This window comes from Neofelis nebulosa, chromosome 15 (genome assembly GCF_028018385.1).
Source record: "Neofelis nebulosa isolate mNeoNeb1 chromosome 15, mNeoNeb1.pri, whole genome shotgun sequence".
Classification (NCBI taxonomy): Eukaryota; Metazoa; Chordata; class Mammalia; order Carnivora; family Felidae; genus Neofelis; species Neofelis nebulosa.
The window spans coordinates 39,696,495-39,710,467 of record NC_080796.1 but is presented as its reverse complement, the minus strand read 5'-3'; the positions used below and the strand labels follow the sequence as shown (position 1 = coordinate 39,710,467).

The window sequence follows — 13,973 nt, the reverse complement described above, 5'->3', positions numbered from 1 at the left end:
CATTATTCACTCTGAACAAAGGTGTGCCAGGCACGATTCTAGGCGCTGGCGCTATTACAACGTACAAAATAGACAAAAATCCCACCTTCCCGGAGCTCAAGTTAGAGGAATTCAATTTCCTGACTTCACATAAGAGCAGAGATGCAGAGGCTTTTCAATCTGCTCAACAAGAAGAAAGTGTGATTTCGCTGAAGGTTTAACGCTCCTAACTGCCAGCTAAGAATTTCTTGAGAAAGCTCATCTGAGGAAATGGCCCAGACTCCATGCTCCATGGGCGGGACAGATGCAGAGGGAACTGCGGGCTCCTACACTGGACGTTGGCACTTCTGGCTCTACCGTGGCGGCGTCTTCAGCCGGTGAAGAGAGGCAACCATGGAGTAAGGATGAGGCCTGCCAGCATGTAGGAACCCCCAGGCTAACACTGGTCCTTAGCTCAGAAGGAGTCAGAAACAGAGACTAGGAACTAATTTGAGGATTTTTCCTTCGCCATATTTATTTTATTTTCCATGGTGGTTTAGCAATAAATCTGTAAGATGAAAGGCTTCCTTAGTTCATTCATTTATTCTAACAACAAATACAGTTGACCCTTGAACAACCCAGGTTTTAGGGGGTGTACACAGGAGATACTCTGTGTATAACTTTTGACTCTCCCAAAACTTTACGAATAGCCTACTATTGACCAGAAGGCTTTCTGATAATATAAGCAATTAGCACATATTTTTATTATAGCAACATGTATTATATACTGTATTCTTACAATAAAGCTAGAGGAAAAAATGCTAAAAAAATATATGAGAAAATACGTTTATAGTACTCTACTATATCAAAAAACAATCTGAGTATAAATGGGCCTATGCAGTTCAAACTTGTGTTGTTCAAGGATGTTATATTTGAGAACGTACTATGTACCAGGCACTGGCAACAAAGTCGAAGACAAACAGTCCCTACTTTCAGCAATTTTGTAATCGAGCAGAACACAAATGCTGAGCAATTACCAGGGAACAGATTATTCTGCAAAAGGAAGTATAGGATGCTTTGGGAACATAAAACCAGATACCTAATTATATAGGGAAGGAACAGCCCAGATCCAACACTTGCTCCCCCAATTTACCTATAGTGTTGTGTTTTGTTTGGTTTTGAACTTTGAGCTAACCTGGTTTGGTGAGGTGGACAGTGAACAAAAAGAAGAGCTGGTGACACCATCTAATTCCCTTTCCACTCTTGAGCAACGTGGACACAAGGAAGTAGAACACATCAAGAGTGTGTCGCCACTAAAGGAGATAAACACTCTCCCAAGAAAGATACACCTCGTATCTATCAATCCATCGGGACCAGAGAAGGAGAACTGAGGGAGATCAGTGGACAGCACTGCACTCTCCCAGCATTGTAAAAACAATAGAAAACATGGAAGAAACCAGGCTGTCTCATGAAGACCACATAGAACCACTCATCCATTCCTCTGACATGTTTGTGAATTTTTTATTACAGTCACATACTGGAAGTTTGATCCTTCTTGGCCCTTCAAAACACAATTTTCAACACCTTTGCCAGCTCATATTATCTGGACCCCCAGCCAGATGGACAGATTGGCTATTAGCCTCTCCAAGAATAAGGGAAAAGCACTACCCAGATCTAGCAGTTGCCCTCCCAGTTTACCTACAGTGGGTTCTTTTTAACTTTGAGCTGGGCAGGTATAGACAGAGGCAGCCAGACACAAAGACCAAATCCTTCACGTCACCCACTCAACAAAATGATCAAAAAATATAAAGGTTCTATACCTTGCATGTTTTCTAGTTTCTAGAAGCCCAACTTCTGCTCACAGATCAGCACCTGACATTTACCCAGATTTCTCTTGGTCATACTTTAGTAACAGCAGATCCCACTAGGTCCCTTAGAGACCCTAAAACCACAGCTTTAGCATTCTAAATAAGTCCCACTGCCACCTGTGACTGAATTGAGCCTAAGGCTTTTGAAGCTGCCTGACTTTTCAGCTAGCTCAACTTCAGTAGCAAATGGGGGATGGCCTGGTTTAAGTGCAGCACACTAGACAGGGGTTTTCTTATTATGGCCTGGCATGGATAGGCATCAGTATTCAAGAGGATTAGGGGCCTGCAACCAGAGATTAACATCTTGTTCTCCATTTAGGTTTTAGAGTTTCAATTATGCTTGTCTTTAAAAAAAAAAAAAAAAAAAAAAAAAAGGTTGGGGGGTAGGACAGAGGTCAGGGATAGAGCAAAAGTTAACAGATAAGACCAGTCCGTGGCAGCCATAGTTGCAGTGTTCTACACCATTCTTCACCTGAGTCCTTCATGCCCAGCCACCTCCACAAGAAGGGAGACAAGCAGGTTTGGGCCAGGTGAGCCTTTTGCAGAAGAGCACAGCCTAGTCCTCCTTCACTTTGGCCTTAAAACTGAATACCCCATTTTTCCAACAGCAAAAAATCCAAAGGGTAGTAAAATTGTAAAAGTTTCCAAACAAGAACGAAGTGTCCCTGTTGTAGTCACGAGTTTGTCCTACATGGCCCAGCGCACTCCCAGGTCTTCCTCAAAGAAAAAAAGGAAAAAGAGCTCTATCTTTTCTGAAGAGTACCACTGAGTCATATACTCTTATCTACACCCGCCCCCGCACCCCCCCCCCCACCACAGTGTTATTTGAGTGGTGGCAAGGTAGATACCAGACAACCAATTCTGCACAATCCCTAGGCCTTCTGTTGACAGATTCCCTTTAGAAGCTCAGTTTATGAGGCTTTACTCCACAGACCAGGTGACTTTCAGACTTTGGCACATATTTCTATTTAGATATCAAGCTTGGTTCCTAAGCAACTAGCCAGTTCCCCTCCCTCTCTCTTACCCCGTCAGGGAGCCAAGCTTACTATACTAGCAGAACAGGTCAAACGGTGATCAATCTTGGACAAATCAGTGCTTGAGGGAACTTTAATAAAAGGAAAAAAATAGTGCTAGAACAATGCAGAAGGGTTCTGTTCCAGGCAGTTTTTTTGCCTTGTACAAGTAGAATGAAGTCATCAGGCCAGAGTTTTAAAGCTGGCATTGTTTCAGGCATTGTTCCGCACCTTCACTTTACAGTAATGAATCTGAAGCCTAGAGGTTAAATAACTTGGTAGTTCAAGGTCATACCACTGAAGCAGAGGTGCAGCTAGAAGGCTGGTGTCCAAACTCCCAGGTCAAATCTCCTACTACATTACACTAACATGGGGAGGTTTAAAAAAGAAAGGGGGGATATGAAGGGTGATTTTTCCATAAATTAAATCAACTTTAAAAGTCAAGCGTATGTGGAGAGTTGGAGACCATTGTAAGATCGTAAGAAAGGAGAGGTTTAAGAGCTGGTTAAATCTGAATAAAAAATATCCATATGTACAATACTGTAAAAAAAAAAAAAAGATGTTCATGATTACTGGGCTGGCAGGGCAGTGGGTAGTTGCATGCTGGGGGTAGGCTGCATGGGCTGCCAGCTTTCCTGGGTTTGGAGGATGCGGTACAGCTGTTTCAGCTGAGCAACGATGTTATCTTTGATGTCCGGAGTTGAGATCTGCAGGCGGACACTGCCACTGTCAAAGGACCGTGTAAAATCACCAGAAAACATCTCGTAGATCATCCGAGCTACCACCGGAATAACCTGTTCAGGACACAGAGCACACAATTATCTGGTGAAGGAAAGGAATTTTTAAATAGCAGGAGGGGGCGCCTGGGTGGCTCAATCAATTAAGCGTCCAACTCTTGATTTTGGCTCAGGTTCTGATCTTGCAGTTTGTGAGTTCGAGCCCCACATCGGGCTCTGTACTGACGGTGCAAATCCTGCTTGGGATTCTCTCTCTCCTTCTCTCTCTCTGCCCCTCCCCCCCACCCTCCCCCTCGTCAGAAATAAATAAATAAAATTAAATAAATAGATAAATGGCAGGAGGGACTCAAGATCGAAGGAAGGACCAGTGAGGCCCTGGAGAAGTCCCAACTCTAATGTCTAGATAAGGGTACACCTCTGAACCATCCTGCCAAAATTCACTCTAGAAGATAAAAAAAAAACAACCTGTATGTATCATCACACCACATGCCTAAGCAAACAGCTGCTTATTTAGCAAGACTTTTACCCACATTTCCTCTGTCACCTTTTTGTACAAATCCAGGGACCAAACCCAAGTGGTCTTGCTGCCACTTATTAGAATAAAGTTACGTTCTTAAAAGGAACTCAGAAGGTTTTTCTAAGGGGCACCTGGGTGGCTCAGTCAGTTGAGCCTCTGACTTTGACTTAGGTCATGATCTCATGGTTCATGAGTCCAAGCCCCACGTCAGGCTCTATGCCTACAGCTCAGAGCCTGGAGCCTGCTTCAGATTCTGTGTCTCCCTCTATCTCTGTCCCTCCCCTCTTCTCTCTTTCTCTCTCAAAAATAAATAAACATTAAAAAAATTTTTTTTAAAAAGGTTTTTCTAAAAGAGATGGAAAGGATTATATCCTTCCCAGCAAGATTCTGATGTCAGTGAGGGAATGAAAGAGAAGATCTTCACTAAATCAGTCACCCACTTTGAGGACCTTGTATTCTCCAGCTTGGCCCTGCTTTAATAGGACCTACTTGGTTCTTGCAAAAAACAAAGCTTGAGTCGGCTACTCTATCTGATGGGATTAAAACCCACATAAGCTGATGGATCTTTGCTCAGCACAACCCTAGTCTTAGGGGCTAAAGCACTGGTAAAAAGGCAAAGAGTTGTTGACACATCCTTATCTCCTCACCTGAACCAAGATGAGTTTCCTTTCCAGGGGCTTCCCATCTGGCCATTCTTCCCCAAAGCATAAATAGATCTCAAATGGCGGCTGCTTCTCTATCTGTCCTTTCTGGTGGGCAATGAGATCTGTAGAAGGTGGAAGAGCAAGTTTGGTGTACTGGGTCCTTCCATATCCACTCAGTTAATACCATATTTTATGCTGTCCAATATAGTGACCACTAGCCACATGTGGCTATTAAATTTAAATTAATTAAAATCAAATAGTTCTTTAGTCATATGAGTCACATATGCTCAATGGCCCCATGTGGGCTATAGTGGACAAGACAAATATACAACATTATCATTTCAGAGGGTTCTGTTGGACGTCACTGAACTAGACCTGAGGTTCAAATTATATTGTAAAATCCACATTTCAGTATTCTCCCTAAATTTGTCTGCTTGAATTTGCCACTCAGATATTTCCCAAATGAGAAGAGTATATCTTTTGCTGATTATGATGATGTCACCTTCCAAAGTTAAGGATAAGCTGGTGGCATTTGGTGGTAATGACAAGGCTGTCTCCCTCTTCTGCTATTAAAACAGCCACAACCAACCTAAAAATAGCTTCCAAGTACATAGCTTTGAAGTGGAATGCCCTTCTTTGTTGCCCAGATCACTTTCAGTTTTCAGCACTAAAGTTCCCTTCTACCTTGACTTCCTCCAGAAGTAGTTTTTTTATTAAGATCTTTGCAGATCCAAGAAGTGGGTGGGGAAGGGAAGGAGGAAAACCTTCCAGGGAGCAGTGCCCAACCATCAACCTTCTGAAAAACGACTTACCACTAAGGAATGTTTCCAGACAGAATAGTTTGACCTTCTTTTGTCTCTCAATCAGGTTGGGGGCAACAGGTGATGGGGCACATGGCCCAGACCAGTACACCTTGCACTGGCACAGCCTGATGGCATAAATGGCATGACCGCTGACCTCTAGGATCAGTCCTCTGTCCATGACATCTAGCAGTTTACTGGTGAACAGCTTCTGCTTCTCATTGGTGATGTGCTCTGGACCTGGGAACTTGACCTGCTCCAGGCTGACAGGACCGAAGAGCTCCTCTTGGTCAGGCATGGGACCCAGGTCCCCATAGAAGAGCCGGCAGCCCTGGGGGTTGCTCACCGTCATGGTCTGCCCATATTCCTTCCCACGGTACTGAAACTTGATGTCCAGGTCAGTCACTGCAAGGTGAGAGAGGACAGTGAGAGTCCTGCTCTGCTGCTCGGCCTGTCTATCCTTGAGACTCATGCAAGTCCATCAAGATCAGGCCAGTTTTCAACCAGCATTCAGGAAGGTCACTGCCATAGTTATCCTTCCTGTAATAAAGGGAGACATCAACCTATTCCTGGAATATTCAGTCAAAAGGCTGCCTTAAAGCAGACAGTTCAAGGTCCATGTATACTATCTCTGTTTAATCATCACACCCTAAGGGCTAGAATTTCTCCAGGCAGACTTCTGGGGCCAGTCTCCTCACTTATACTGACTTAAGTCTTCACATCAGGAAGCATTGGAAAGAGCTAAAAACCAAAGTATCTGGTTTGTGTCACATTTTTGGCTCATTTTTAAAGAAATTATCCCAGAGGAATAATAAAAAATACCAATCCATCTTCTGAAAACATATGAGCACACTCTGTGGATCTGTTCTAACAATTTATCATTAAAGGACACAGTTCACAGCAAAGCAAATTTTCACTCATCAAACCTCCATTGAACCTTATAGATCTCATCAAAGCTATTAGCCTCTTGGACAAAATGCCTGCACCTGCATCCCCACCCCCCACCCCATCCCCACTACCACCACGTACACTGTGAAAGGGAGATGGGACAATGACATTGATTCTTCATTGAGATCAATTTGTGTTCAATTCAGAAACATTTTCTCCCACTCAGCAGCCCCTCAAATTCTAAGAGCCTTCTTTATTGAATCCATGTTAATTCATCTTCTTATTCCACAACTGGCCTTGTCCCCAGATCTCCTAGCCAAACTGATTAACCTAGGCTTTCTACCCACCTAAGAGGTGAGTAGCCTAGAGCTGCAATGAATCAGAGCACTCCCATGAGCAAGTAGATATGAACTGATGTTTCTTTACTTCTCCCCTGGTGACTCATCAGCCAGCCAGGAACCAGACAGAGGCTGCCTGGAGGATAGGTAGCTACTCTATACATGGCAAATAAATGGAAGCAGAAGGTGGGGCAGGGAAGGGACTATAACAGGCGCTAAAGACCCAACTAGAAAGATCAAGGCTCACTTACTGGGGAGAGAGCTGATCCACAGCTCTGGAGAGCTATAGAAAGGCTGTATGGGTGCCTGGGGTACTTCCATTTCCAGAGGTTCAGTTTTAGGCCACACTGCTTCAGGGCTGCAGTTACCCACACTGCAGTTGCCCACACTGGCTGGTGCCATGGGAGAACCTAGAACAGAAGGATGCGGGTGAGCAGGCAGGGGTACCACATACGTACATCACCTGGTCTGAGGCTCTAAAACCTAACAAGGTCAACAGACAAGAGTCAAACACTGGACTATAACTTGGCGTGGCAGCAACTCATCAATGAATGATTCGCACAACTAACATGATAATAAGGTTCCCCTCCTTCTTCTGCTTCCTAATCGTATTAGTTCTCCCATAAACTCATCGTTCAGAAAACCTGCATTTGTTCATGATTAACAGACATGTGAGTCTTCTCTGGGGTTAAATTAGAATGGGCATGAATGAGAGGCTCCCTGTTGCAGATTTCAACCCCAGCAATTAAGTAGGAGTTGGCTGTCTTCAATACAATGAACTCAACTGAATTAATTGATTAGTTTTCAGTGTATAGAAATTCCATTAAAAACAAACAAATACTTTTAGATACACAAAACATCTGAAAGGATACCCCAAAACCTGAAAGGATCTCTTTCCTCCAGGGAAGCTGAGCAGGAGGTTCAGAGACAGAAAGGAGGGAAAACTTTTTAACTGATTACCTTTGTAATAATCAATAAATTGATTCATTTGTACCATCATGAATTTTAAACCACGTAAGACCACTATTTATTCAAAAGCATCTAATCAAAGCTTTTTAAGAAAGATAGTGAAACACCCATCCTATTTTCCTGCTCTTGGCAGAGTTGACTCACTCCAAAGTCTACAGATTTCTCCTCCTAGCCTCACCTCTTAGGCATCTATCCTTCAACAATTCTTCCTCTGCCCCAACAGCTCTGAAATCATAGAAGTTAATGTTTCTTTGACCCTTTGTGCACAAGCCTGGTTAAATCTATGTACCCATTTTACTTTTTTGTTTTTAACAGACGTCCCACATCTTCCCAAAAAGGATCCAAGGCAGCCCGTTACATAAGGCCACACAACTTTAGTTTAGTAAAATATGAACAGAAATAGGAAATCAAGATCCTGGAAATAGGTTGCATCCTTTTCAGGGGTAAGAATAATAGAATAAGTCAGTCAAGGATTTGGGAAAGGATCTCACATCTCCAGGTATCCAACTCAAATCACTAAGTGGGAATGTAGCACGTGGCAAAACGGACCATGAAAAAGCTCAATGATATTTTTCTTTACTCATCACTTGGTTGTAAAGATATAAATGGCAGGTTAAGTGAAGGAGGGCAAGTGAACAGACAATAAGGGTTGTTTCTTGATTCTCAAAGGTAAGGGAATCACCTAGAGTAGGGTACTCCAAAAGAGCAAAGGAACCATCTCGATATATTAAATTCTCTAAATGGCACAAGTATCTCATTTGATCTCTAGCAGCCAGATGGAATTAGAAAGGCAGTGACAAGCTTCTGAACTAAATGCATAGCATTTGCTCCTAGTCAAATGGACAGGCCAAGTGAAGACGCTGAAAAGCAATTCACCTCGTGTTTGAGCTTCTTCAGCATGTGCAGTGGCAGAGTCACGACCTACCTTGTCACAGTGACCTTCCAATCTCTCATTTTTCCTGGGAAGCTGAATTCAAAAAGTCCATAAAGGAAGCAAAAAATCTCCTGCAGATAAATTCTAGCAAAGCCTAGTATTAAGAGACGTAGAAATCACAAGATTCTCATGATATAGCCCTAGCAAAGTAGACCCTGTTAAGAAAGTGACACAAAATTCATACCAAGAGAAATAGTGAAAGAGTTTGCCTACAATTCATAAAAATGGTATCTGCTGCACTTGGCCTTAAGGAAAATTAGTGAAATTTATAACTGATGTATTTGTATATGGGATTGAGAACAAATCTGAATTTTTAATTTCTCTGAATTATGTGTAAGATTCAGATGTTCTCTAGGCCTGGAAGCCACCCTCTGGGATAACTGGGCCAGCAGAGTTCCTTTGTCTATGACCCCTACTTGCTAATGGACCAGCAGCTTGGCCACAGGACCTGGTCACTGCGCCCGGTGCCGTGGGGGCCGAGGGGTCAGCAGTTGCAAAGGCAAAGCCTCTTCCATCCTCCTCGCTCTTCTGTACCACCTATCACACCCACTCACCATTGATGTTCAGGAAGGGGAAGGTGTCCTGGATGGGAACATGGTGCTGTGACTGGTCAAGCTCATCTTCCTCATCTTCTTCATCTACATCATTATCCTTCTCATCCCAAGGAGCAGATCCAGTGGATCCTACCCGAGAAACAGACACACAAGCCGCCAAGTGAGCCACTCAGGTTGCACCACCATCCTTGCTGCTGATCCACTGTCCATATTAGGTACTGTTAGTACAGAGGTTCCCCGGGTTCAGTGTGCTCCCTCCACATCCTAGCCGAAAAGAATGGCAACCAAAGCTGTATTAACCTCTGGCTCCAACTCCTATTGAGCCCTAACATGAGCTCTCTTCCCCTCCCCTACTTTTAGGACCTGCACGCCCTACTCCCCTTTCCTAGAAATCTCTTAATTCCTACTTTTGCTACACATTAACATCGCTTTTAAGGACTCAAGAACACTAACTTCTCTCCTTTAAGCTTAAAGCGAGGACAGATGCTTCCCTCTTGGCAGGGGCTCACTAGATTCATTGGAGGACAAGTCTAAATTGTCTGGCCTTTAGTTGGTACTTGCCAGGCATTGGGTAAACAGGAGGATCAGGTGATATTCGCTTAGAAAAAGTATCCTACAAATTAAATAATCACTCATCCAACATTTACAGAGAACTTAATAGCTTTTAAATGTCATGTCAGTTGAGTCTTAACAATAGTCTTTGAAGTAGGCAGGAAAGATGAGAACCCAGATTTTACCATTGAAGAAACTGAGGCTCAAAGTTCATATGACTTGATTCGATGTTTCACAAGGAGCAAAGTGATAAGAGCCAGGTTCAGAATTCAAACCTCCTAAGGTTTAATTCCTCTATCTTCAAAACTACTTGACCTCTCCTCTCAGTGTTGAGTCCCAAAGGAAGCTCTTCCTACAGTAGGAATCTACATAGCCTCTATATTCTAATGCTTTAAGCAGTCAGGCTAGTGACTATTCCCCTAAGTGAACAAGAAGATTTTGTTGTCTTTACATCTTTTGTTCTCTGGGTCCTTCCTAGGGAAAGGCCTTCTTGCTTTTCCAATCTTAAACTTTGTAAGAGATTTGCAAGTCAACTATCTCTTTTTTATTTAAGTTTTTTAAATGTTTGTTTATTTTTGAGAGAGACAGAGCACAAGCAGGAGAGGGGCAGAGAGAGAGGAAGACACAGAATCAGAAGAGGGCTCCAGGCTCTGAGCTGTCAGCACAGAGCCCGACACAGGGCTTGAACTCATGAGCCATGAGATCGTGACCCGAGCTGAAGTCCAACACTTAATCCGACTGAGCCACCCAGGCGCCCCCAACTGTCTCCTTAAGAGCCTAGCCCAGAACCTGGTTCACTATCCCCCCGTCTCCCCAGCAGCCGGGGCCTCACCTGGGTTAATGATTGACCCCTGAGGCTGGGGGATGTCACACACTTGATATATCTTCACTGGGTTCATGGGCACTTCCTTGGTGCCATCATACATCAGGTTGAATTCCCTGCTCTTGTTGAGAGCACAGCGGAGCTGGGCCTTCCATTTAGCCGGGTCAGGGTCATCCACTCCTTCCTGGTACTTCCCAGTCTCCACAGCCCAGGCCTGAAGAATAGGAAACTGTAGTGAATGCCTGCTGTTGCCCAGTACAAAGTGTACTCACCCTCTCCCATACAGACACACACGCACACACACCCCTGCCTTGCTGCCCCACCATCCCAATCCCAATTTAGAGAGCCTGCAGCAGGAAACACCATCCTCAGGACCAGGCAAAGCAGGGTCTGAGGGAAATTAAGCCATAAGTAAACACAATCTTTTGAAAGGGGGAGCCTCATCTCAAGTGTTGATGCCAGCACCACCTGTCAATAGTGGCTGTAACAAGGGTTGAAAATAAAGAAAAGTCTGGAAAAAAATACAATTCACTCTTGAACACTATAGGGGTCAGGAATACTGACTCCTTGCACAGTCAAAACTCCACATACATTTTTAATTTTTTTTTATTTATTTTGAGAAAGAGATAGAGAGCGAGTGGGGAAGGGGGCAGAGAGAGAGAGAGAGAGAGAGAGAGAGAGACAGACACACAGACAGACACACAGACAGACAGAATCCCAAGCAGGCTCTGCACTGTCAATGCAGAGCCCAGTGAAGGGCTCAAACTCATGAACCATGAGACCATGATCTGAGCCGAAATCAAGTCAGACACTTAACCGACTCAGCCACCAGGTGCTCCAAAAATCCACACATATAATTTTTGACTCCCCAAAACTTAACTACTACTAGCCTCCTGTTGACCAGAAGCCTTACTGGTAACAGTCGATTAACACATATTTTGTATATCATATGCTGTATTACAATGAAATAAGCTAGAGAAAAGACATGCTAGTAAGAAAAATCATAAGAAAAGTACACAGTACTGTATTTGTCAAACAAAAATGCGCATATAAGCGGACCTGCACAGTTCAAACCCATATTGTTCAAACGTCAACTGTATACACCAAAATGCTAGTGGTAACTTTGGCTAGCAGGACTTCAGGTAAAATTTTTTGGCTTATTTGTTTTGAAATTAATTACTTACAAGACAAAAGGAGATGGCATGTGATATGAAGAGTTTGGCCTTGCTGTTCCCACCCCCCTACAGCCTTCAATCTGATGCTTAAATAATTGTAGAAAACAAGTACCTTTAGGAATAAGAGCCTGTAGGAGGGCAGGAAGCACACTCTGGGAGTTCAGCTGAACACTGAGGGCCTCATTCAGCTGACCCCATGTCCTAGTAAACCCCCACCCCCTGCCCTTCCCTAGTTCCTCAAAGTCCCACTTCACTGGAAATACTTTGCTGCAAACACCAGGGGCTGGTGGCATGAGCTAAAACCACTTTGGCTCCTCCTCTCTGGTTTTCAGTTTCCAGGTCCAATGGCATGTCTGTTTCCACTCACGAGATATCCACTCTCCCCGGCTGCTAATACAGTCTCAGATCTCTATGCTTTCTTCAGGACATCACGTTCTGATGCAGAGAAGGGGGATGTCATTAGCAGAGTAGTCAAGATCAGGAAGCACACACCAACTTGTTCAAGTGGACAGGGCACACGTCCAGTCCCAACTCTCTGCCTCTGCTTCTGACCTCAAGCTGAAATGGAAATGTCCTGCCCCATCCTTTGAGATCTCTGATCTCCCTCAGTCCCTCCCTGCAGAACCTGACCATCACGAGGAAGTTTCTTCCAAAACTAATTTAAATCCTTCTCTTCTAATTCCGGCTCACTTCTTACCATTTCCTCAGGCTTGGGGGCACCTGCATTTGTTTCGCACCATAGGATGAAGAGGTCTGCCCTAGGTGGCTGCACTGGCACCATTCCATACAGCTCCCCACAGGGGATTTCAACTTCACCCATCCCTAGGGTCTGGGAAGCACATCTCCAGTTGTGCCTGACTGCTGCCTCGCCACATTTACCTTTCCGTTTATTTGATCCCCTGTGCATTCTCCCACTCTGGCCCCACCCAGCTGGCGTGGACTGTGCTGACTTTGGCATGGCTCTTCAAGTTTCTGTGGCTCCCTAAATCCCTGCCCCTCCATGGAGAGCAGCCAGACTAACCCAGAAGCACTGCCCCAGCCTTACTGGTCACAACACAGCCATTCCTCCTCAGGACCCACTCAGAAGGTTCAGAGGGCCAGGGCTGATGCAGCAGAACACAGTACCAGACACATGGCATTCACTGGGATTTATAAACATGACTTACTCAAACCCATTCTGAGTCTTACTTCTGACACTCGGGTCACGGTGGAGGTCCCTATCCCCCTTCCAGAAATGGAAGTAACCTCTGTATTTTGATGGTAATTCACTATTTCTCCCCATACATTATTTCACTCAATTCTCATGACAATCCTCTGAGGCAGGCAAGACTGGTTTCGTCTCCATTTTACCAAAGGGGAAGCCAAAACCCAAAGAGACTATGTGACTTGTTCAAGACCATATGTGCAATTGATAGTAGTAGGATTTGAAATCAGATCTTCCAATTCCTGGCCAGAATGAGGTAGTATGGTAATGGGGGAGCAGATAGGCTTGAGTTCAAATCCAGGCCACACCCATTATTGGATGTGTGATTCTGGCAAATTTTTAGTCCCCCCTGAGACTCAGCCTCTGCATCTACAACATAAGAGGAATACCCCCCCTTACAGAGTTCCTGAGAATTAAATGAGATAATGGGCACCCATTTAATGCTAGCACCCCGCTGCTTCCCCCTCCCCCCACACAACCTGCCCAAGGCCTGTCAGAGCTTGGGATGGGTGAAAGCACCCGCACTCTTCTCCTGACTTAAAGGCCCTCCCTGACTATTCCACAAGCAGAGATACAGATATAAATAAGACAAGCTTCCTGCAGCCACTTTTTTCTCAAGCCCGAAGCACACAGATTGCTCTCGTGAATAGGGCTTTCAGGAACCAGCCTCTTCCCCCATGGCCAGCCACCCCCAGCCACCAACAGCAAATCCAGTTTCAGACCAAGGCCACAACCACAAGTCAGCTGGGCCAGGGCAGGTCAATTCCCCCCTCAATGCCAACTCCAGCAATTGGTACTGGTTTCAAGATGTCTTCCCTACCATTTTCATACCGTTATTTAATTGGTAAATTAAAAGTGCTCCTTTACTTTCTTTCGAAGTGCTCTCAGACCAATTTTCTCTCCACTACTTGGGTCTATACCTGATATAACTGAGTTGGGAAACATCTCTCAGATGGCTCTCCTTTGAGGGGCGAGCCCACCTTTTCTGATCCAATCTCA

General features: G+C 44.5%; 1 protein-coding gene across 3 annotated transcripts in view; it reads right to left on the bottom strand.

Moving 5' to 3' along the window:
* Positions 1-464: 464 nt before the first annotated feature.
* The window catches only part of IRF6 (interferon regulatory factor 6), a 39,775-nt gene continuing 26,266 nt past the window's right edge, over positions 465-13,973 (bottom strand). For all 3 annotated transcript variants that reach the window (XM_058701838.1, XM_058701837.1, XM_058701839.1), the window contains exons 4-9: positions 10,605-10,809; positions 9,221-9,349; positions 7,015-7,173; positions 5,550-5,942; positions 4,741-4,859; positions 465-3,633 (exon numbers count right to left, since the gene is read on the bottom strand). In XM_058701838.1, the coding sequence (XP_058557821.1) occupies positions 3,409-3,633; positions 4,741-4,859; positions 5,550-5,942; positions 7,015-7,173; positions 9,221-9,349; positions 10,605-10,809 (1,230 nt within the window). In that variant the 3' untranslated portion in view covers positions 465-3,408. The remainder of the gene's footprint in view (positions 3,634-4,740; positions 4,860-5,549; positions 5,943-7,014; positions 7,174-9,220; positions 9,350-10,604; positions 10,810-13,973) is intronic.